The sequence below is a fragment of the Leiobunum rupestre genome, chromosome 1, assembly GCF_980474605.1.
Source record: "Leiobunum rupestre chromosome 1, qqLeiRupe1.1.hap1, whole genome shotgun sequence".
Lineage (NCBI taxonomy): Eukaryota > Metazoa > Arthropoda > Arachnida > Opiliones > Sclerosomatidae > Leiobunum > Leiobunum rupestre.
The window spans coordinates 19,920,864-19,945,527 of record NC_143384.1 but is presented as its reverse complement, the minus strand read 5'-3'; the positions used below and the strand labels follow the sequence as shown (position 1 = coordinate 19,945,527).

General features: G+C 36.9%; 1 protein-coding gene across 3 annotated transcripts in view; it reads left to right on the top strand.

The window, feature by feature from the left end:
* LOC149961281 (sodium- and chloride-dependent GABA transporter 1-like) overlaps window positions 1–24,664 on the top strand; it is a 56,759-nt gene that overhangs the window by 23,678 nt on the left and 8,417 nt on the right. For 2 of the 3 annotated variants that reach the window (XM_090176537.1, XM_090176546.1), the window contains exons 2-7: window positions 5,205–5,580; window positions 15,209–15,340; window positions 17,215–17,464; window positions 20,130–20,262; window positions 21,190–21,324; window positions 23,918–24,021. In XM_090176537.1, coding sequence (XP_090032663.1) covers window positions 5,205–5,580; window positions 15,209–15,340; window positions 17,215–17,464; window positions 20,130–20,262; window positions 21,190–21,324; window positions 23,918–24,021 — 1,130 coding nt within the window. Of the gene's footprint in view, window positions 1–61; window positions 136–5,204; window positions 5,581–15,208; window positions 15,341–17,214; window positions 17,465–20,129; window positions 20,263–21,189; window positions 21,325–23,917; window positions 24,022–24,664 lie in introns of those variants that run through there. The other variant, XM_090176540.1, reaches the window with a different exon arrangement.

Genomic DNA, 24,664 nt, shown 5'->3' with positions numbered 1-24,664 from the left:
TGGCCTTTAGTTAAATATTAAATTTTATTAGGCGGTTATCGGCATTAACGTTCTAGTCGTCGCGAAATTGTCATACATTGTCGATAAATTATTCCTTTGTCAGAGTGCGTGGCTATGGATAACGAAAATGCCCCGGTAATTAAAGTTTTTCATTATTTATTCTTTAATTTTAATTTATTTTACCAAGTAATAAAATAGCAGACGATAACTTAGACCAGTGGTTCCCAAAGTCCAGGCTGAGAAATAAGGAATTTTTTTAAACAATAGAACCTAGGTAGTTTAATTAAAAAACTGGACCTGTGGCCAATAGAGCCTAGGTAGTTTAATGAAAAAACTGGACACTGACCACTTACCATTTTTAACCTTCTAAATCAGGCTTTCACACAATTGACACAAGGCCAAGCACGCAGCATAGAAGCAAAGACCAAACAATTTTAGGGATTAATAAATAATTTTTTTAATTGACTAAAATCTTGAAAAAAGCTTGGAATTAATTAAGTGGTCGCCAGGGCCACTAACACCCCAAGCATTTAATTTTTAAACTGACCCAGCTAATTTTTAAACTGGCGATTGGTCTGTGATAGTTCCTTATTTCTCACACTGTCCCAAACCTTTTGAATGGCTGAATCCCTAAATAAAATAAAACTATACAGAAGGACTCGCGAAAAATGGAATAAACGTTTAGACTAAACTAAAACTGCAGCAGCTCCCACGAAAACGGAAGATAATTTATACCCAAGATAGTATGTGCTCGCCGTCTAACTACAACAAATAAATAGCATTAAAATAAAGCCTAAATAAACAGCATTCGTTTTACGTACTACAAATTTAAGCCCTATTAGTTATTAGCACTTTTATTTTTTTAACCTAAAAGTTCCTATAGGGTTCCGTGGTACACAGTAAATCTCCATTTTGTGGTATTTGGTTGCGTTGATTTATATCTCCTCAACTAAGCCTTGGCGAACTTAATCTATTTGCAATCAATTTTGGTACTGATTACTATTTTCTAGGAAATTTAACGTTTCTAAACATGTGGTGAAAGATTGTTAAAATTTCAATGATTAGGCTCATATCTACTTAACCAATATGGCCACCCTAATTTTCTTTTTCATTATGGTTAGGCCAGTTTGGTGAAAGCCTGTCGTTTGAACCATTATTCCTAAAGAAAACATAAGGTTATTCAGAACATGTTTGATAAAACCAAAACTAAAAAAATATTCGCATACTTATGAAGTTCATAAATACGTCGCTAGCAAACTTGGCGACTTCCAGGTAACCGTAGCGAGGAATCTCCTAATTTTTGCATGATGCCAACCAGTGGCGGATACATATGGGGGGGTGCCCCCCCTCTTGACGCTTAAGCTTTGCGCGTGACTTGATGATTTGTAATTACCAAGAATGTATTGAAGTTACCAAGAATATTGGACTATAGGATTCTGATTTCCATCCTCGCAGCCTTTGTAGCTTAAATTCGTCTGCTTTCCCATTCAAGTTTGCTATATGGTATGACCTTGAATGCGCCTTAAATGCAGACGAACTTTCTCCACAAAAGCTGTGAGGATGGTACCGGGGGTTAAAGCTATGCTGAAATATTCTTAGTAACTTCAATACATTCTTGTTATTACACCCATCGCTTAAGATGTCTTTTAGAGCCCCCCCCCCCTTGACTTTTCTTTTGTATCCGCCACTGATGCTAAGGCTTATTTAAAACTGACACATCGGTGAAATAATGAAAATTTATATTTATTCGCTTCGTTTCTGAAGGTAGTTATTTTGAAATTGTAGATCTAATAATCCGTTTGCAATGATATCAATTGAAATTAGTGTTTCAAGTCAATTTTAGAAGTAACACGACCACTGGTAATTGGATTTACAAGTCGCTAGTTGACTAAGGCCTGTGGTGGTGCCTTGGCTATTAGCTTATTATTATTATTATTATTATTATTATTATTATTATTATTCACACAGCTCTACCAATTATTATTATTATTATTCACACAGCTCTTGGATTCATAATTAATCAAAGCACAGCTCGACCAAAATAATGTTCTTTACTTCTTCCACCAAGATATTATTGGTAGTAGTAGACGACACGACTTCGCAAATGTTGTCTGGACAATACTACAATGAAATGTAAATGAAAGTACACTATCAAAATCAGCTTAAAATTGGAATGTAGTATTGTCCAGACAAACTTTCGTCGTCGTGTATCCTACTATACGCAATAATATTATGCCGGCTGAAGTAAAGATCTTTTAAATATTGTACCCAAATAAATTCAAAACTCCCACCAACGTTATATAATCAATTCATTTGGGATTCATAATTAAGTGTTGTCTCGTTCGCGACTATTTATTGCCACTTTTAAATTTAGTTAACAAACGAGGCGCAGTAGAACTCGCGACGAGGCTTAAATGTTCTACTTAGAAGCTCAGAGAACTTTGGGTACGTGTAATTCGTTCCTGTTTTCTAAGCCTCGCTGGGGTCGTGGTAGTTAAGTTCAAGGAAAAGTAGCGTACGTGAGAGGTGACGCGTTTTTTGTTTATTTTGGTCGTATCTCCCCTTCTCCAAATCTCTTTCTTACGAGAATGACATTCTAACAGTCTCTGAGTATTTTCAACTATATCAAATTAGGTTATGATGAAATAGGAAATCTGGATTTTGTTCTGTATATTTTTTTAGAAATATTTTCACTTCAAGAGCTGATTTCGTGCGCGCAATAAGTTCCAAAGTTAAAATCTCATCTAAAATGTCAAAAAATTTATTTTAAGCAGGGTTTCCACGGTACCTGGAAAACCTGGAATTCCTGGAAAAGTCAGGGATTTTGAATATGGGTAAAAAATCAGGGAAAAGTCGGGGAATTTTTAAAATTAGTCTAAAAATCAGGGAAAAGTCGGGAAATTTTAAAAATTAGTCTAAAAATCAGGGAAAAGTCGGGGAATTTTAAAAATTAGTCTAAAAATCGGGAAAAGTCGGGAAATTTTAAAAATTAGTCTAAAAATCAGGGAAATGTCAGGGAATTTAATTTCGGTGGCAAATAGGAAACTTTTTACTAAAATATAGGTTAAAAAATAGAAAATCTCGGCACAAAATAAGTCAGGGAAAATCTCCAGAGATTTTCAGGGAAAACATTTAAAAGTCAGGGAATTTGATTGTGAAAAAACTGTAGGAACCCTGTTTAAGGTAATCGTCAGTTCTACCGCACCTGAATGGTTTATTTTTTATAATTAAACCAATTTATTAACTTTGCAGGTTGTTTTTCTAATATAATAATAGAAATAAATAATAATCAGCTAGGCGAATACCCAAGGCACCACCAAGTCATCGAGCGACTTTTGTTGTTGTTCCTACTTAAAAATCGAAAGTTAGAACAGATAATTTAAACTCTTCGCGAGTCCAACGATACTCGAAAACAATATATAATCTCAAAAACCATAAATTTCTACTTAACTAGTAGACTAAATTTTATTAATAACAAATTTTTCATCCAATCACCGTACGGAAAAAATATAATGTAAGTTAAAAAGGTGTTATAAGTTAATCGCCAGTCCTACTGCACCCATTGAGCAAATGCATATTTAACACATTAAAAACTTTAAAGCTTTACAGTAACATTCCTACTTAAATATCGAAAGCAAAAATTGATAATTTAACATCTTCGCGAGGCCAACGAAGCTCGAAAACTATTAATAATATAAAATCAAATTAGTTAATCCAAATTTACCAAATAGTAGTATAGTTAACTGCCAACTTTAAATCTGACCACATTTGGGGGGGGGGGGCGCAGAGTATTGTAACTTAATCGCCAGTTCGACAGCATCCAAATGGTTTATATAATGAAAATACAACATATTCTTAATTTTAAGCTCATAAAATTATCATTAACAATTTTGAAGTTTAATTATACAATTTGAGACCTTCGCGAGTGTAACGATACACACTGATAATCTCGAAACTAGTGAAATGAGTTAAATCAACCTTAATTAGTATAATAACTGTTAATCCGACCACTCTATGGCGAAAAGCGTCACGCATGTCTAAAGCTAGATTATTGAAACATATTTGCCAGTCCTACTGCACAAAAGAATCTTAATTAAAAAAATACCACTTTAAATTTTAAAGTTTAATTATACAATTTATCACCTTCGCGAGTGTAACGATACCCACTAATAATCTCGAAATTAATAAAAAAGTTAATCCAACCTTAATTAGTGTAATAACTGTTAATCCGACCACTCTATGGCGAAAAGCGTCACGCATGTCTAAAGCTAGGTTATTGAAACGTTATCGCCAGTCCTACTGCACCCAAACAAAACATAATCTTAATTGAATAATATTCTTACTTTATAAAAGTGTAATTATTTAAATTAAGATCTTCCCGAGTGTAACGATACCCACTAATAATCTCTAAATTTATAAAAATGAGTTAAATCAACCTAAATTAGTATAATAACTGTTAATCCGACCACTCTATCGCGAAAAGCGTTACGCATGTCTAAAGATAGGTTATTGAAACGTTTTCGCCAGTCCAAAAGGTTTATATATTGAAATTGAAACATATTCTATAGTATACGCTCATTACTTTCCCACTTAAAATTTTTAATTTGAATTTGACAATTTAAGATCATCGCGAGTGTAACGATACACACTAATAATCTCTAAATTAATAAAATAGAGTGAATTGAAACTTAACTGGGCTTAACGCCAACTTTAAATCCGACCACCGTATGGAAATAATTATCCGAATCTCCATCAGAAAACTCTCGGTATAGGTTTTGTTAGTTGCCGTTAATCCCGGCAGACGTCGCAACGATCGCTTCGTCCGTACGTTCCCCCAAAAAAAAAGCGAAATGGGGGATGGCTGGCAATAAAGGCGTTGCATCTTCTGCCGGGACGGTTTCACTCTCGTTCACTCATGGCTTTGAAATAGCGGTGTCTCTTCTATTACACGATTTAGGAATATTGTATCACAAATGAAAAATTCCGACTTGCCTGAAAAAGAAAAGATTAAACCGAGTATTTCAGAATAACCAGTTCTCGATATTTCGGCTAGTTTATTGCGAAATACTTACGCAATCGGGAAGAGTAAGAAGAATAAAAAAAACCCGTTTAATACAATAGACAGTGAACTTCAAAAAAAGTTGATTTTTTTATTGAATTTATAACTTTCATTCCCCCCTCTCATCCCGGCCACCCTGTTCAAGACTTTGGAAGCGGAAAGTTGCGAGAAAAAAGACGTGAAAATGAAGTGGGTTTTCAATTGCTTTTCATTCGGAGCCAACCGCCGTAAGGTCCGCAACGCTACTCCGGCTTCCAACAAGGCCTACGTCGACGCCGAGGACCCTGGTTCGAATCCCGCCAAGTTGACCCACTCCTCCACCGCCTCAACCGAATTGACCAGTGTCGTGTCCTTTTCGGAAGGCTTGGACAGGAAGTCGTCGACGGTGAACGAGCCCGATAACATGCCCGAACGAGGACAATGGGCTGGCAAATTGGACTTCATGTTCGGCTGCATCAGCTACGCCGTGGGACTCGGCAATGTTTGGAGGTTTCCATATTTGTGCTACGAAAACGGCGGAGGTAAGAAGATCTCTTTTACTCTCGTCCTTTCGCTTTCCTCGCGCGCTTCTTCAGCGTCGTCTGCTAGTTGAGTTTCGTTATTTTTAGAAGATTTTAGGGAGTTTGTATTTTTGCGTCTCTCTTAATGGTGAGGGGGGGGTTGAATCGAGTCGATTGTTAACTGGTGGTTTTGGGTAGGGTTGGTTATGTCTCTGTCGGCTTCTGCGATGTCTGATGATTTGCCAGAACTTACTTCCGTGAAGGTTTTATTGAGGTTGTTATTCAGCTGACATTAAGGTGTTTTTTTTCGCTTACGAGGTGAGGGGTAACTTACGTTGGTAGTAGGGATACACTAGTATTTGACCTATGAAATTACCTTTGTCGTTTTCAAGTTGTATTAATGGTTTGGTGGAAATAATTTGGGTTTAAATTAAACAAGTGGTATTATGTGGGATGCTTTGGGTCAAATAATGCTGGACAATTATTTTGTTGGAAGGATTTTTAATTTATAATTGGTTTTTAAATTGACGCTGTTATTTGATATGGGTTGCTATAATTCTATAGCGACTTGGCAGCGTGACATAACGACGTACCTTTGCTTTTTTTTCAATGGGAAAAAGCATGGGTGACGTATTACCTACGTCACGCTGTCAAGTCCCTATTGGCATCTTTAAGAACTGAAATTCCCGATGGTTTCGTGAAGCCTTATATATGGTGGAGCAACGAATTTCACATTTCTCCCACCTGGTTCAACTGGCGCTACTTACGTTAAAAACAAGTTGTGGCGAGTGTAAGCAGACGACTTTTCAATCTAGTTTCTACTCCCTCTAAAGGGAGAACCTTCTACATAGGAAATTATTCTACTAACAGTGCCTGTTGCGGCTTGTTTTTAACGTAACTAGCGCCAGATACCGTATAGCTTCTGTTGAACCTGGTGGAAAAAATATGTAACCAGGTGATCCACATTTATTTTTTTTGTTATGACAAATATTATAAACAGGAAGACCCTTTGGTGGAAGTTGATATTAGCACTGTCGTCACAGTTTAAATATATGCTAATGGATTGGTATTTCGTAAATTGTTGATAGATATTGAATTATCTGGCTAGAAAACGGGCAGTTAAACGAAACAAATCATTGGAATACCTTTGCCTTCCTCACAACACGAGCCAGCTAACTCATATCAAGCGGCAAAAAAGTCCAATAAGTTCAATAGCCCAGATTATATAAATATCACCATTCTGACTATATCATTTTTATTCAACCACTCTCAAGACTATATTCCCCACCCTTGACAAACAGTACGACTAATATATAACCAATGGCAGTCACAAATTCCTAAATTAAACTTCCCGCGGAGTCGGCGCGGGAAATTTCAATCGTAGGGCAGCGTGCCAACCAACCACCCAGCCAGCCACGCACATTCTGCTCCTATTACTTTTCGCGCTCTCTCAGACAGGAAGCGCAAAAGTAAAAAAAAAATCGAAAAAGACGACGGTTCGTCCCGAGAATGTTCCAAAAATCCGAACGTTCCTAAATGCTCGCGTAGCGTACCCCGGGCTTATTTTTTTCTCTTTACGTATTATTTTTAGAAAAGGTTTTGCCTCTGATTTTTTCGTGAACCCGAAAATGATCCTGTCTGCTAACCTTTTTCTTAAAAGTGACTCCTGATGTTTAAATTGCGCGCGCGACTGAGGAACTCGGGAGGTTTTGGCGCGCCCTTATAGGTTGTACAGGTGCATAATATGGGTTACCTGGGCCCCTATATTTGTAAACAGGGACGAGATAGAAGGTTCTATTTTTGACCTTACTACCTGTTCGTTGCTTATCTATCGAAGATTAGTTTTATCGTACGTCACCATTAAAACAAAACCACGTAACTTGAGATACGTGGTTTTGTAAAAATTGACATATTCAGATTCTACACCCCAATTTACGTATATAACATTAATAACATTAATAGGTTGCAATTGAATTTCTTTTTCAAAATCGAGAAAACATTTAAACGTATCTTTGATATTCGCAACGCATTTCGCGCAAAAGCACGTATCTCGCTTATTGTCAGCTCCTATCTCACTACATGACGCGAGACCACGTATCTCTAAAAATTCCCCTTTAGCAAAATATTTTTAAATTAAAATCCTCATAAATTCTATATTGAAACGAAATTATTTAACTATAAAATTAACTCGCGTGTAAAAACCTAACACGCGATTTCACAAGTTCCTGCAAAATTAAAAAATCCATTTTTCTCAAAAAGGCCACCGAAAAGTTCAGTCGGGTTTAATTAACTGATTTCGCGAGTTCTACGACATCGAAAATAATAAATCCTTTTCGGATGGTAATGTTCGGGAATAGTTTCCTTAGAAGTATTTTAAAACGTGGTTTTCAAAGAAATTATAATTGTCACCTCGTGGAACCTCATTTCAGTTTAAAATTTATCATGGAATCCTCATTTGAAAAAAGTTAAAGAAAATTAATAAAATTTATTTTATTTAAAAATTTAGTGCAACGATTGACACTGATTTTCACAACAGTTTTTCGATAGTTAAATAGAAATATGTTTTTCGATAGTTAAATAGAAATATGTTTTTCGATAGTTAAATAGAAATATGTTTTTCGATAGTTAAATAGAAATATGTTTTTCGATAGTAAATAAATATGTTTTTCGATAGTTAAATAGAAATATGTGTTTTGATAGTTAAATAGAAATATGTTTTTCGATAGTTAAATAGAAATATGTTTTTCGATAGTTAAATAGAAATATGTTTTTCGATAGTTAAATAGAAATATGTTTTTCGATAGTTAAATAGAAATATGTTTTTCGATAGTTAAATAGAAATGTTTTTCGATAGTTAAATAGAAATATGTTTTTCGATAGTTAAATAGAAATATGTTTTTCGATAGTAAATAAATATGTTTTTCGATAGTTAAATAGAAATATGTGTTTCGATAGTTAAATAAAGGTGTTTTTCGAAAGTTAAAGAGAAATATGTTTTCGATAGTTAAAGATAAATATGTTTTTCGATAGTTAAATAGAAATGTTTTTTGATAGTTAAATAGCAATATGTTTTTCGATAGTTAAATATCTTCTGCCGAAACTTATTCTATCGTAGATTTTAAATGGAGCCCTGGGCTTCCATGGAGCCTCATTTGATAATAACTGTGTTAAGTAGTAGTTAAGTCTGGTATATTAACTAATTTTGAAGTACCGTTCGGGGCTGGGCAAGTTTATTCGGGGTTGGTCGAGTTTAGGTGGGTTTTATTCGGTGTTGGGCACTTTCAGCGGGTTTATTCGGTGTTGAGCGCTTTTAAGCGGGTTTATTCGGTGTTGGGCGCTTTTAAGCGGGTTTATTCGGTGTTGGGCGCTTTTAAGCGGGTTTATTCGGTGTTGGGCACTTTTAAGCGGGTTTATTCGGTGTTGGGCGCTTTTAAGCGGGTTTATTCGGTGTTGGGCGCTTTTAAGCGGGTTTATTCGGTGTTGGGCGCTTTTAAGCGGGTTTATTCGGTGTTGGGCGCTTTTAAGCGGGTTTATTCGGTGTTGGGCGCTTTTAAGCGGGTTTATTCGGTGTTGGGCGTTTTTAAGCGGGTTTATTCGGTGTTGGGCGCTTTTAAGCGGGTTTATTCGGTGTTGGGCGCTTTTAAGCGGGTTTATTCGGTGTTGGGCGCTTTTATGCGGGTTTATTCGGTGTTGGGCGCTTTTAAGCGGGTTTATTCGGCGTTGAGCGCTTTTAAGCGGGTTTATTCGGCGTTGAGCGCTTTTAAGCGGGTTTATTCGGTGTTGGGCGCTTTTATGCGGGTTTATTCGGTGTTGGGCGCTTTTAAGCGGGTTTATTCGGTGTTGAGCGCTTTTAAGCGGGTTTATTCGGTGTTGGGCGCTTTTAAGCGGGTTTATTCGGTGTTGGGCGCTTTTATGCGGGTTTATTCGGTGTTTGGCGCGTTTAGACGGGTTTTATTCCGGGTTGGGCGCTTTAATTCAGTTTTTTTCGGTGCTTGGCGATTTAATTCGGGTGTATTCGGTGTTGGGCGCTTTTATGCGGGTGTATTCGGTGTTGGGCACTTTTATGCGGGTGTATCCGGTTTTAGGCAGTCTTAGGCGGGTGTATTCGCTGTTGGGCGCTTTATTTCGTTTTATTCGGTGTTGGGCGCTTTTATGCGGGTGTATTCGGTGCTGGGCGCTTTTATGCGGGTGTATGCGGTTTTAGGCAGTCTTAGGCGGGTGTATTCGGTGCTGGGCGCTTTATTTCGGGTTTTTTCGGTGCTGGGCGTTTTAATTCGGGCTTTTTCGGTTCTGGGCGAATTCATTCGGGTTTATTCGGTGTTGGGCGCTTTTATGCGGGTTTATACGGAGTTGGTCGAGTGTATCTGGTTTCCGGGTGCGTGTATGTGGGTTTGGGCCGATTCCGGTAGGGAAGAGAAGGAGCAACTCAATTTTTTCAACATCGACCTCTCCCTTTGAAATAGGAAAAAGACTAAAAATTATAACTAGCGCCATCTATTAAAATTAAATATTCATGAATATATACATACGTATTACGTGCATTTCTAAGCTATGACCGGTTTAATATACCGAATAACAACGTTTCCTTTTCTCTTCCCTTTCTCACTCCCTGACAAACAATTGTCGTGCCAAAAAATAAGCCTAGGTCCTACCAAAAGCGAGTTGAAGGTTTTTGAGAACCACAGTTTAAGCCGGACCCTTCCAAATAGCGTAAGGGTAACTTTCCAAATAGACCTAGTCCTACATTCGAGCCTCCCTTTATTTAACTTCGGCATTTTCAAATAGTTTGAATTAAAATGTCCCCTTGACATCGTAACACTCTACATTCGCCAGCCAAGGCTTACGATTAAATACCGAGAATTGTTTCTCCGTTTTGTTTCCCGTAAGAGAACGAACGTTATAGCGTGACCCTACATCGCTGGATGGAAGACAGTAACTGCCATTTACCAAAGATTTCACATTCAAATATTTTTTATAGATACAAAATTGAGCTTGGAAGAAAGGTTTTAGGTAAATTAAAACATTATCCAGAGTTAAAATAATGACAAATTATTGAATCTATAATTATATGAGTCAATCTGATTTTTAAAAAATCATTGATTTGAGTCAATCTGATTTTTAAAAAATCATTGATTTCAGTCAATCTGATTTTTAAAAAATCATTGATTTCAGTCAATCTGATTTTTAAAAAATCATTGATTTCAGTCAATCTGATTTTTGAAAAATCATTGATTTGAATCAATTTGATTTTTAAAACATTAATTTGAATCAATTTGATTTTTAAAACATTAATTTGAATCAATTTGATTTTTAAAACATTAATTTGAATCAATTTGATTTTTAAAACATTAATTTGAATCAATTTGAATTTTAAAATATTAATTTGAATCAATTTGATTTTTAAAACATTAATTTGAATCAATTTGATTTTTAAAACATTAATTTGAATAAATTTGATTTTTAAAACATTAATTTGAATCAATTTGATTTTTAAAACATTAATTTGAATCAATTTGATTTTTTAGAATCTTTGATGTGAATGAATTTGATTTTTTAGAATCTTTGATTTGAATCTATTTGATTTTTAAAAAATCATTGATTTGAATCACGTATTTCTGAAAATGGATGTATGAAAATTTAAATTCAGAGCCAACTCAATTAAATTAAATTTTTAATAAATAATTAAATTGAATGAAGATTAATTTAAGTTTTAGTTTGCATTACTCAAATTACTAATGAAATTGACAAGACACGCATTGATAGAACGTTAAAAAGATCCATAAAATTTATTAAAATAGATAAAATCCGATTTAAATCAAATCGATTTCTATATTAAAAAAATACAAAATTGACCTCTTTAAGAAATCTTCGTGTAAGTTGACAAACTTACAAAGCCCTGGAAATTATTGTTCCTTAACCATATATACAATAGACCTTTGAGAATTAAATTACCTTGCTTTTGAAAGTTATTATACGCGATATATGCAAAGTACCAAAGTAAAGTTCACTTCCTAGTAATTTGTCGTAAATCTTGGCATGTTTCCCGACGCGAGTATGTTTTATGATAGTGACGTCAAATAACGTCATATCCCGCGGAAGTTGACCTCATTTTGAACATATTTTGACTCTTGAACCGATAAATCTTTTAAGCTACAAAACTTCAAACAGCTACTCGCTTTACTGAGTAGATTTTTTCAATTGTGGAACGTCGTGATTCTGTCATTTGCTAAATCTAGAACCCCTAAATTTTCCATTTACTGCTAAATATTTGTGCTGAAAAATAACTATACTCAGAAGTTTTCAATGTACGCGCATCACGGTTAAAAATTTACAGCGTGTATTTTACTCCCGTTGTAAGATGAATGGGTGACCACAGAATATTTTAAAATTCTTTGAAAGAATTATAGGAAATTTTTCAGTGAAATATAGGAAAATATAAGAAAAAAATTCGGAGAAAAAAAGTCGAAAAATAGGAGAAAATTAATTATACAATAAGAGAAAATGGTTGTCAAAATTGTTTAAGGGGGGTATAGCTTTCAAAATAAAGTTGATAACCGATAGAAATAGTCGAAACCTATCGGCGAACAGTGTTGGAAATAAGCATCATTAAAAACCAGGACGTTTTAAAGACTTCTAAGGGTAAAATATCCACTATTTTAATTTCTTCAGATTTTTTAGTTAAAATTATAGTCCTAAAGGAAAGACGTTAAATTATAGGAAAATATAGGAAATACAGGAACTGTGGTCACCCTGAGATTACACTTCCTTGCAGCGTTACCAGGTACTGAAAATCAAATAATGGTACCATGACAAATAAACAATCGATCTGGCGGTAAATTACAATTGTGTTAAACTTGATAAATATTTTTTTAATAACGCTTAAATAAAACCAAAATCTAACGTTTTAAAGTTGCAGTTTTAAACGGTTTTCACCCAAATTAAAACAATATCATACATTATAGCACGTGCAGGCTGAATTATCGAAATTATCGTACCATCCAAATATTGTCTCGAAAATCTCGATATATACTATAATTATTGTAAGTCTGGCAACGCTGCTTCCTTGGCATACTTATTCATAACTCATATTTTCCTGAATAAATGGCAAATTTTTTGTTATTCCGAAATAGAGTTGTTAATTTTCCGGAAAAATAAAATGAAGAATATTTTTCCGAATATTTTCCGTAAATCGGAAAAATAAGTTTTTGAAAAAATCAACGGGAGCCTGCGAATATCATATAGACAAATAAACGATTATCCAGTACAGCTATCCTCTCCAAACCACGTCATCATCTCAACTACCAGCGCCACCTTTTGAAAAAATGTCGCAAACAAAGAATTACGTCACGGACCTTTTGAGAATTTTTTAGGAGGGTTACGATGAGCTGACGACAATTTTTGTTCCACGATAAGTACTGGATAGCTAGTCCTGGAGAATATTTTATTTGTCTATGAATATCATAAGCAGTATAGTGAGATGGATATTTATTTCATGGATAATAAGTGTTTTATTATATTTTCTATACCTTAGAAATGGCTGAAAGTAGACCTCATTATAACTAGTGCCGAACGATTTAAGATCTTCGTAGGCCTTGGGTACCAAGACCTTTGTATTCCCCCATAGAGATTTCAGGCCTTTTCTCACTTAAAATAACCTTTTTTTAAATCTGTCACTTTTCCCAAAATAAGTTACTATTTATCACTTTTTTCGAATTTTAGATTTCCTTAGCATTGAACTTTAGAAAACTGTCTTACAATCCTTTTTTTACAAATAATAAAACAAAATCAAACTCCGTTCGCTTTTAACTTTTATTTTCCATTAGCAAATAAGCGCTTGATAAAAGCTATTAGTGATAAAAACTTTGTAGAGGTGGAATTAGCCTAAGTGATATAACTCTCTATGGTATTGGTTTTATAGTTAGAAAAACGCAATAAAACAGTATTTTTTTACCATTTTTCGTAGATTTTCAGTCACTAGTTAGTCACTTTTTTTAAAAATTTCGTCACTAAACTCACTAAATTCTACTGTGTAAGCGAGTATCGGGCCTGGGATTGGGAAAAAACATGGGTGACGTATTATCTATGCTGCCAAGTCCTTATCCTAAAATGAAATTTTTTAATTTAATTTTTTCATACTCAAACTTTCGTAGGCCTTGGGCACAGTGCCCATTGTGCCCATTGGATAAAACGGCCCATAACTACGAATTATCTTTAAGCCTATCTGTTACGTTGGCATCAAATACAAACAAATTCTGGGTAATTATCATTGGATCACAACGACGTTGGCCGATGTTTGTGTACCATTCTAGAGAGTCTAGACCCAATGTGGAAGACGTCTTATTCGAGGAACCTCTCTCAAGGGCCTAGTCCTTGACTCATTTATCACGAATAAAACCTCGATTCAGTCCCCACACACACCTTTAAGGAGACTCTATTTTTAAGCCTTTTAATACGAGCAAGAAACCTCCGTTCTTGCATCAGCGTCTAAATTCGCTCTTCTTCTCTAGGGACGAGGCGAATGTGTCTCCATCTATGAGGGCGTAGAGTAAACTAAGATTGGGATAAAAAAATTAATATCGGTGGGAAAGCGAGCTTTACTTTATCAGACAAGCCGCAGACGCCGAAACCCATTTTTCCCGCCAAAAACAATAGAAGCAAGCGCCGCCTGTTGGCGAGAGAAGCCGATAAGGCTAATCCTCATAATCCCAATCGATGTAGTTTCCTTATTAATCTTAGCCGCAAACATTGTGATGCGAATGAAATTTATTCCCGTCTGGGTTTCCCTTATGAAATAAACTGTGGTTGGGATTATTGAATCCATCTTATTTTCGATACACTACGCGAGGCTTAACGGAGAAAATGTAGAAGAGGAATAGCAACTCGATCGATTTGTCGTCTCGGGGTACTTTAGAGCTATAAACTTCCGGCGGAATCCATACCTCTACTTGGAAAGTTTATCGCGGCAGATTTTCGTCTCGATGTGGCTGACGGTTTTTTCGACGTCACTTTGTTAACTTAACGAACAACAACGTGAGTAGGGAGCGCGCGCAGAAGGGATATTTTCTCTCGTAGGCGGGGGCAAGACCGTCAGTGAACTTAGCATACGCGATACGCCAGGATAAGCATTCCAAGTAGAGGTATGGATTCCTGCTTCCGGTAATGTTATGATGTAAGCCTAGTCTATTATTTGTATAATAACTGGAATTTACCCGTGCAAACCATTAGCTTTAGACAGTGGCGTCGCTAGGGGGGGGGCGGTCCGTCCCGGGTGCCACCCGGTTTGGCGTTATTTGGGGGTGACACCCGACCGTGAAAACCCACACTATAGAGACTAGTAAGTAGCCCACCATGATATCCGCCCCGGGTGTCACCCATGCTAGCTACGCCACTGGCTTTAGAACTTCGAGATACATTTTAAGACTTTGTCGAAGTGAAAGTTGCTATTCCTCTTTTAAATTTTTTTATGGAATTTAACGTCTGCTATTATTTCTGTTGTAAAACAATACCGTTGCAGAAAGCAGACCCCCATTTTAAGCACGTTAAGCCTTGCCGCGTGTATAGGCTATACGTTTCATTACTTATTTTTAAGGTATCTTCGCGAGTTCGAAGTCACCCAAAAATTAATAACATTATTTTTCTTTCCCTGCAGGTGCTTTCTTGATACCTTTCGTGATCAGTATTTTTATATGTGGAATTCCACTATTTGTCTTGGAAGTAGCCTTGGGACAATACCTTAGTACCGGTGGTATCGGGATATGGGATTTAGTACCCATCCTCAAAGGTACTATAAATACTATTCATCTTTAATTTATTTATTATCATAAGCATAAGCCTATCATAAGGTCCCCATAATCAAAGGTCTAGGCTAAAATTTTAACGATCACATACCCGTTATTAAGAGGTAGGTATTCAAAATCTACACCTCCTAGTGGCTACGTACACAACTATGCATTTCTGAAATAAATGATGTATGCGCACAAGCCGTTCGCGAACATTTTTAATCTCCGCCGCGAGCCCTTAGCACTGTAGCCAAGGCTTATTCGCAATTTTATCGCTTCAAAACTTAAAATGAACACTTATCTTTGCAAAATGATTCATCAGAGCCTAAAACTTGTTATTAGAAATAAGAGTTGTGTTCCTGAAGGTATTTATTTTTCAAATGTGAGATTTAAACGCGTCTTGTGTGACATTTATCAAACCGAGCGTGGCTGCTCTACCAAGTAAGAGATATTATTTTGGATGTAGATATTTTGAAAAAGAAGATGTTGCTACTGCCCTATCGTACGTTCATTTTCTTCTCGCAAGGACAATGACGTAAACATGGGGCTCTATGCTAGACCTTTACTTATGGCGACCTTATGATAGGCTTATGTCATAAGTAACTAAGGGCATTGAGAAAAGGTACGTGTTGTAAAACAATTTTAACAAATGACCGTACTGCCAGTTGAAGAGTGGGGGCTGACAATAATCAGTCCTTTTTCCGATGAATCAGGGTGATGACGTCAAAGAAGCGTTAAAATTAGCCTTTTCGGGTTCAAAGAGGCGTTAAAATTAGCCACATAGCGGTCAACTTGAGCCGCTCATAAACTATTATTAAAAGGGTAATTGTCTTACAACACTACTTTTCTACAGGATAAAAGAGTAAACCTCAGTAGATTCTATGAAGCAGTGGTTTTCAACCTGTGTACCGCGAGATGGCTAAACGGTTTAACAATAAATAAATTATAAATTATAATTTTTAATTTATTTTTTTATAAATAAATTATAAATGATAATTTTTAATTTATTTTTCTATAAATAAATTATAAATGATAATTTTTAATTTATTTTTCTATAAATAAATTATAAATGATAATTTTTAATTTATTTTTCTATAAATAAATTATAAATGATAATTTTTAATTTATTTTTCTATAAATAAATTATAAATGATAATTTATTTTTCTATAAATAAATAATTATTATAAATAAAAATATAATATATTAGAAATCTGATGCGTTTTGGTTTAAAAAAAATTGTTTTCCAAACGTTGGGGGCTTTGCCCACCGAGTCCCGAGATATTATTTAATTCCTCAAATTTCAGGGGTTCCGCGGATTTGGTTCCTGGTGGCGAATAATAAAGGTTGAAAACCACTGCTATAAAGCGTCCTACTTCTATTTAATCTGAAATGATGAATTTATGAGCTTTAGTCCCATTCGACCGAAATCCCATTCGACCGAAGGTGGTTTTTGAGGTGTCCCATTCGACCGAATTCCGCCGAAACGTGCGGTTTTTATGTGTCCCATTCGACCGAAAGCTTTTATGTGTCCCATTCGACCGAACGCGGCTATATAAATTGTCTTTTGCTATGTTTTCAATTTAGTTACTGAAGTCGTTTGCAAGAAAAGTAACTGAACCAAAACTGAAATAGTAAACTTAACCAACTCTAACCTAACCTAACCTAACCTAACCTAAACATGGATCTTCGATAGTACATACCTTATAAATAAAATACCAAATCACCCCGCCAATTGGGCTACATTTTAAAATTCTTTCGGTCGAATGGGATTCAGTCGAATGGGATTTCGGTCGAATGGGAATAAACGATTTATGATGGTGCACTTCGAAAATGAAAAGCAAATACAATTTCTGATTTAGTGACTTTTACCAACAGGAATTGGGTACGCGTCAATGACGATGATAGGCCTTTGCAACGTCTACTACATTATTCTGATAGCGTGGACGTTCTTCTATTTCTTCTCGTCGTTCCAGGCGGTGTTGCCCTGGGAGAGCTGCGGCAACTGGTGGAACACCGACCTGTGTCTGAACCCGTACGACCCGAACAAGACCAGCCTCCTGGAAGGTTTTTCCGCCAGGAACGTGTCATACAACGACACTAGCTCTCCCGTTCAGGAATATTGGGAGTAAGTAATAGCTTGTTTCTTTTCACCTGTTCTGGGTGTAAAAGTGTACTCTTTTTACCCTAAAACGTTTGATTCGCCTGTTCCCAGTGACGGCGATCCCGTGGGGGCTCTGGGGCTCGAGCCCCCACGGGGAAAAACCAACGAGGGCAGAGGCCCCACAGAAATAAAATTGAGGAAAAATAGCAATCAGGGAAAAAATTATTATATCACTGCCTTTATTTGGGTCCGAATTCAGTCTTTTTACAGAAGTTATTTTGAGATTGCAGATGCGAATAGCATTAAGATGATATAGCCGTTTATTTCGATAGATTCGTCCAAACAGAAAATCGCCCCGTCGTGTACCCTATTTTTCCTAAAATACCTTCGTAAAGTATGTGGCCAAGAAAGGCTTAATTATCTAGCCATGTATACAGGTATTTTTCTAAAGATATCGACTTAACTTTTATTATCAATGCATTCCATGACGGATGAGGTATTAGAAAGAACACTTAAAAATATATAAATTTAGAGCGGTACATTTTCTTCCTTAAGTTTTAAGTATATTAATTTTTTGATAAAAAAAATAATGGCCCGGGCCCCCACAGAAATGTTTTCCGATCGCCGCCGCTGCGGCTGTTCCGGGGATGAGAATTACTCCAGCCCATAAACTATTCGCTCGTTCCCGCCTGTTCTGGGTTTTTTGAGCATGTTAAAAAGTTTAGCCCTATGACGTCATTTTAAAATAAACAGCTAGGCTAATAACCTAGGCACCACCTCAGGCCTAAGTCATCAAGCGACTTTTAAAGCCATTTAAACAATTCGAGTTGGAGTAAGAAGGGAGTAGTTAAAGGTTATTTATTTGCCATAGCAGCCGTATAGTTTTTTTTAAAGATGGCGCCCGGTGGTGAGATCATCAATATGTGGCTAATTTTTCTCATCTATTTAATAATAATAATAATCAGCTAGGCTAATACCCAAGGCACCACCTTAGGCCTAAGTCATCAAGTAACTTTTAAAGACATTTAAAATCTTGCCACATGTGAAGAGGTTCAAAACCCGCCATGTTTTCGTGAAACGAAATTTAAGCAGACGAACTTTCTATATAAGCTAAATTACTCCCTCTACACCTCCTTTCGAGGAGGAGTAAAAAGTGTAACCTTAGAGCTCTGGAACAAACGCACAAAATTCGCAACAGGGTAAATCTTACCACGAGAACAGGCGAATAAAACGTTTTAAGGTAAAAAGTTTACAGTTTATGTCCTCGGACTGGCGAAAAAAACCACCTTCTGAAAAGGAGGTGTAAAGGAGTAGTTTTAGAATTAAGATTTTATCGCCACCTGGTCGTCATACGGTACAATCATTAACGTTCTGCGCGGGAAATTTAATATATCATATTTAATTTACATATATTTATATATTTACTGACTTTTGTTGATCTATTGGGTAGTTGGAAAAGATATCCCTTCATTTAATTTCGCTTGAGCGTTACAACAAATTTAAAGGAACAGCTCGAACCACCCTTGAACCGATGATATGATTTATTTAGTCCTTCGGCCATGCTTTAGTCATCGCGCGGTATAAGCATATATACCTATTTCACGAGAAAAACATTAGCGCTGCCATATTTGGTACCGTACGACTGCTAGAGATGCTGCAGACAGCAAGGCTACCAGGCCCTTATCGAAAAAGGCACATTTTCGGTAAATCGAATGGGTAGTGCAACGTCTCCTTTTGATTTGGGTACATTTGTTCGAATTTCATTCGTCCGAACGGTGGTACAAATGTCCGAATGATCATTTGTCCGAATCCCGGAAAACAGGATCGTATGTCCGAAAACGTATTTCATTTGCCCGAAAAATTTATCACAACTTTTGTTGGTGATTTAGTCGTTCAATTTATGTTAACTTTACTGGCGAATTTCATTTGTTCGAATAATCGTTTGTCCGTTTTTTCGAACATTAGGAATTGTTTTTTTTTTAAATATTGTTAATATAAGAAAATAGTAACATTAACGTGAACCTAGCCCAACCTAAAATATCCACAACATTCAACGCAATTCCCACTTACTATATCGGCAAAATATACAATATAGCAGCAATTAAGAAAAAACAACTTGAACAAACAACGATATTTACAATGTAGTTTTTTATTTTTTATTCTTGCACTAAAAAAAATCAGGACAAAAAAACCAATAAGAAATACTAATTTAGCGACAGAATTCGGAAAAGTGATGCAACCGATTCGGACGAATGAAACAAACAAGTTGTCCAATTCGAACAATTGAAACATTTGTTATTTCGGCGGTTCGGACGGATGAAATTCGAACTTTTGTTCCACCGTTCGGACGATTGAAATTCTAACAAATGTACCTACCCCCTCCTTTTGGGTAATTTCATATCTCATATAGGTCTACATTACGCCCGACTTTGAACAAAAACGGCATTAAACACCTAGGGTACTAGTTGCGAGTCTGGCACATCCAGGTCGAACTTTGCCATGTTTTTCTACGTACATTCCGGTTTGTAACGAGGTAGCGTTAAATTATAAAAAAAAAAACCACCGACCTTCAAATACTAGATGGTCTTCCACATTCTTTGGAAACAACTTCTCATCACGCGACTGTTAAAAGCGTCTAAAGTTTGATTTGCGACATCGTTTATACGCTAATATAAATTTTATTAAACAGACGTCGAGTTCTGGACGTGTCCCCTGGCCTTGAAGTCAGTGGCGAAATACGCTGGGAACTTTGTCTCTATCTGTTATTAGCTTGGTTGTTGGTTTACGTCGTTATATGGCGAGGAATTCACCAAAGTGGGAAGGTAATTGTGAAATACTTGCGCCCACTAATAGAACGTATTCGGGCTAACTGAGAATATGGATATGTAACAGTGAATTTGGTGCTGAGACATTTCGTGATTTAGCGATACAGATTTTAGCGAGTCGGGTTATCGAGTACTGGATTAGGAGCTGGTTTTATTCAATTAATTATGAAATTAAATTTAAAAGGAGTAACTTTCAATGCTGAAAAACATTCCTTTAATTTAAATGGACAACAGTTTCTATAACTTTGTGGGTACCGTTTATTGACCACGAAAAGTTGTAAAAACCCCTCTTTGAACTTTGTAGCAACGAGGATAGAAAAAACCAATACTCGACGAGTTTCTTATGGTTTTATTTTATGGAAACACCTATTGTTGATATTTTTTGTTAAAATAATTTTTATAATATAGTCACGAAAGGCAGAACATAAGTTTTTGAGAAGCTAAGTATACTTTGATAGCAATAAAACCATGCCCCCTTTGTTAATTTAGCGACGAATCTCTATTATATCCTTGCTCGTCGCGTTATTGGCATACGTCATAGCTAAACTCCGCCTTAAAACGGCCGCCATGACATTTTACTACGTCACCAATCACGAGGCAAACACCACGTGACCATATTAACTGCGATTAAATAAGCACCTGACCACCACAGGCCACACCCACGGGCAAGATACGAATTTGGCGATTCTGAAAAACGTCTCAGCACCCGGGCTAATAGCCTTGGTTTTCATGATTCCCATTTGATGTTCTCCGCCTACAGCGCGTGTCTTCGTCCCCTTAGCGGCAGAAAGGCGGAAAGATAACGCTAGGAAAGGCGGAGGGGCGTGGCTTTCTCCCGGGGGATCACGATATGTCCGCATCTTCTCAGCCGAATACGTTCTCGACAGAACCGATCGCTTCTAACTAATCAATGTAACTTTTTAGATTATCTGGTTCACTGCCATTTCACCGTATGTAATTCTTTTAATTCTATTCATACGAGGGGTAACGCTAGAGGGAGCGTCGGACGGCTTGAAGCTTTTCATCACACCCAAATGGGAGAAGTTGCAAGAGCCGCGGGTGAGTACAAATCTTCAAAAAAATATATATTTTCAAACGAACTATGCTTGTTATCTTAGGTTTTTTTTTATGCCTAATGGTTTAATTACTTTGAAGACGCAGGTGCTAATTCGGTGGTTGCTCATAGAGTTTTAGTCATATTTCATAGCCAAGCTCTGCCTTAAAACAGTCGCCATGACATTATTCTACGTCATCGAACACGAGGCAAATTACCTCGCGGTCCTGTTTAGCCAATAACTACGTGACCTCCATGAGCGTCTTAATGTCGTGGCCGACAAACTCGTTACCTAAGCAATTAAAATAGGCCACACCAACGAGCAAGCTATGAATCTTCAAAAATAGGCCTTTCTATAAAATAAGCTACGCTTTCTGAACTGGTTTTTATGTAGCTCATTCGTCACGAAATACGTAGTTCAGTTCAGTTCAGTTTATGCTTAAAAACAGGGTTCCTCGTTCAGGGCTTTTCGTAGTAAAACATCAAAACAATAAAGCCAATGTTACTGATACGTCACCCGTGACGCAGCAGCAACATCGAAACGAGAAAGTCAATGTTACTGATACGTCACCCGTGACGCAGCAGCAACATCGAAACGAGAAAGTCAATGTTACTGATACGTCACCCGTGACGCAGCAGCAACATCGAAACGAGAAAGCCAATGTTACTGATACGTCACCCGTGACGCAGCAGCAACATCGAAACGAGAAAGCCAATGTTACTGATACGTCACCCGTGACGCAGCAGCAACATCGAAACGAGAAAGCCAATGTTACTGATACGTCACCCGTGAAAATACTCTACAGAAACGCATTAACGACCGTCAGAAATTTGCAGAAACGCATTATGTCGTTATTAACCTATAAGAGTCTTCCTTTCGTATAATTTCGTCTGCTCTAATTTCTTCTCGGTATATTTATACAGGGTTGCCACGGTACCTGGAAAAGTCAGGGAATTTGAATATGGGTATAAATATCAGGGAATTTGATTTCGGTTGAAAAATAGGAAACTTTTACTACAATATAGGTTAAAAAATACAAAATCTTGGCACAAAATAAGTCAGGGAAAATCTCCAGAGATGGTCAGGGAAAACCTGGAAAAGTCAGGGAATTTGATTGTGAAAAAACTGTGGCAACCCTGTTTATACCACATAATGCATTTCTGCCAAGAGTTTTAGCCAAATATAAACGTACAAAACGCGTTATTCGTTGTCATATTTAGATTGCGGACTAAATGAAACCCCTAACAACTCGTTTTCAGTTACCTAAATACTGTAATCAAGGAGGATAGGAAGGGAGGCGAAGTAGGAGGTATGAACGCGCCAGCATCCTTGTAAGAAGTTTAGCGCGCGCTCGGCTCGAAAATTTCGGAAAAATGGCGGCAACACGTAGCGTAGCGGCCGCAATCTTGCCGCCATTTTTCATAAATTTTTCCGTCAAGCGCGCGCTAAACTTCTTAAAGCCTGGTTTTCACTTGGCGGAAAATCACCGAAAGAAAGTTTGACGTCGGCGATTTGGTTTTCGACGTTTCGGTCACTGTCGGCGTTTTAGCATTTTCACTTGGCGTTTTTTTAGGGCGGAAATAAAGCGATTTCTTTCTGGCAGCGAGTTCGTCGGTTTTCGTCTGATAGTGGAGATTTAAGCCTAGGCCTAAAAATGGATGATTTATCTGATCTTAATAGTGAACTATTGATTAAAGCTCATGTAAGCATTTTAAATTTAATGTTATTTTACATGATCTATCGTGTTCAAAGAAATATGAGTTATGAAAGATCGGTTTGTGTGAAAGAAACATACTGGAAAAGAAGGCAACAAGGGTATCAAAAAAAACACGTTCCAAAATTCACAGAAAAGCACGTGGCCGAGTTCCGGGTGCAAGAAGCAGGAAATTAACCATCCCCCTGACGTCACAGTCACCTTTCGAAAATGGTTTTTGATTGGTTGAAAAAGAGCGAAATCGCCCAACTGAGCGAAAAAAATAGAAATGAAAATCGCCCCACAAAACCGAAAACCGACGGAATTTCCGCCCGGCGTCGACGGAAATTTTCGCCCATTTTCCGTCGACGCCGGGCTTTTTCGCCCAAAAACCGCCAAGTGAAAACCAGGCTTAAGGCTGGTTTACACTAAGGCAAAACCGCCGTGACGGCGGGCGCTAACTTTTGAAATCCTCGTTAGGCCTAATAGAAAATTTTTGCGTTCACGCCCGCCGTCACGACGGTTTTGCGCTAGTGAAAACCAACCCTTAAGCTGGCATTTCGAGATAAATCGATTTTTGTCATTCTTATGAAAAACAACAATATTACAGCAAGGAGGATAGGAAGGGAGGCGAAGTAGGAGGGATAAACGCGCCAGTATCCTTGTAAAGCTGGTTTCACACTCGACGGAAAATTAGCAGCGGAAAGTTGAACGTTAGCGGTAAAAGTAATTTGAATCAATTTTCAGCTCGGCGTTTATTATCGTCTTTCCGTCATATTTTCGGTCGAGTGAGAAACCAGCTTTATAGATAATGCGTTTCTGAAACGTAGGGCAGAATAATGAATGTATCGCTTTCTTCAGCATGTAACGCCAAGAAGTGCTAAAGAATCCTTATTATTTGTAGGTATGGGTTTCAGCCGGAACCCAAGTTCTGTTCTCATACGGTGTTGGTATTGGGGCCAATATTGCCTTAGGCAGCTATAACAAATACCGGCACAACTTCTACAAGTGAGTTTATTCAAAACCATACCTTTATCCGGGTGGCCAAGTATAAAAAACAAACCTCCATACTCCAGAGAAAAATTCTCCGATTTCCTCCTAACCTGATAGAGAGATTCTCCTACGCCGGATTGTTTGGTATTTTAGCAGGCGCAGAGTCCAATTTTTGCCTATCACCGTATCACGGAGAAAAATATAACTAAATCATGTTTCATCATGGAGCATGTGGCGCCATCTAAGTAAACTGACCGTTATATTTCGGAAATAAAGCTTGACAAAATGATCTTTTAACGGGAACTTTAGGTATAACTTGGAATTCGTAAAAGGAAAATTCAAATTATAAATTGTACGGTGGTCAAAGACGTTAAAATTTTGCGACCTCCTATTGAATTTTTGCTTCCAACTATCGAAACCTCCTATGCAGGGTTGCCAGTTCCTGAAACTCAAATTATCGTACCACAGCCAAAAAATTATCGTATGCCGGAAAGTTGGCGGTAGATTTAAATTGTGTGTGAAATAGTGGCGTTAAACTTGTGAAATAAATTTTTTTAATAACACTTAAAGTTAGACCGATTGAAAAGTTATGTTTTCGGCCAATTAAAAAAAATATTGTGAGCTGAATTATCGAAAAATGCGTACTATATAGTTCGCC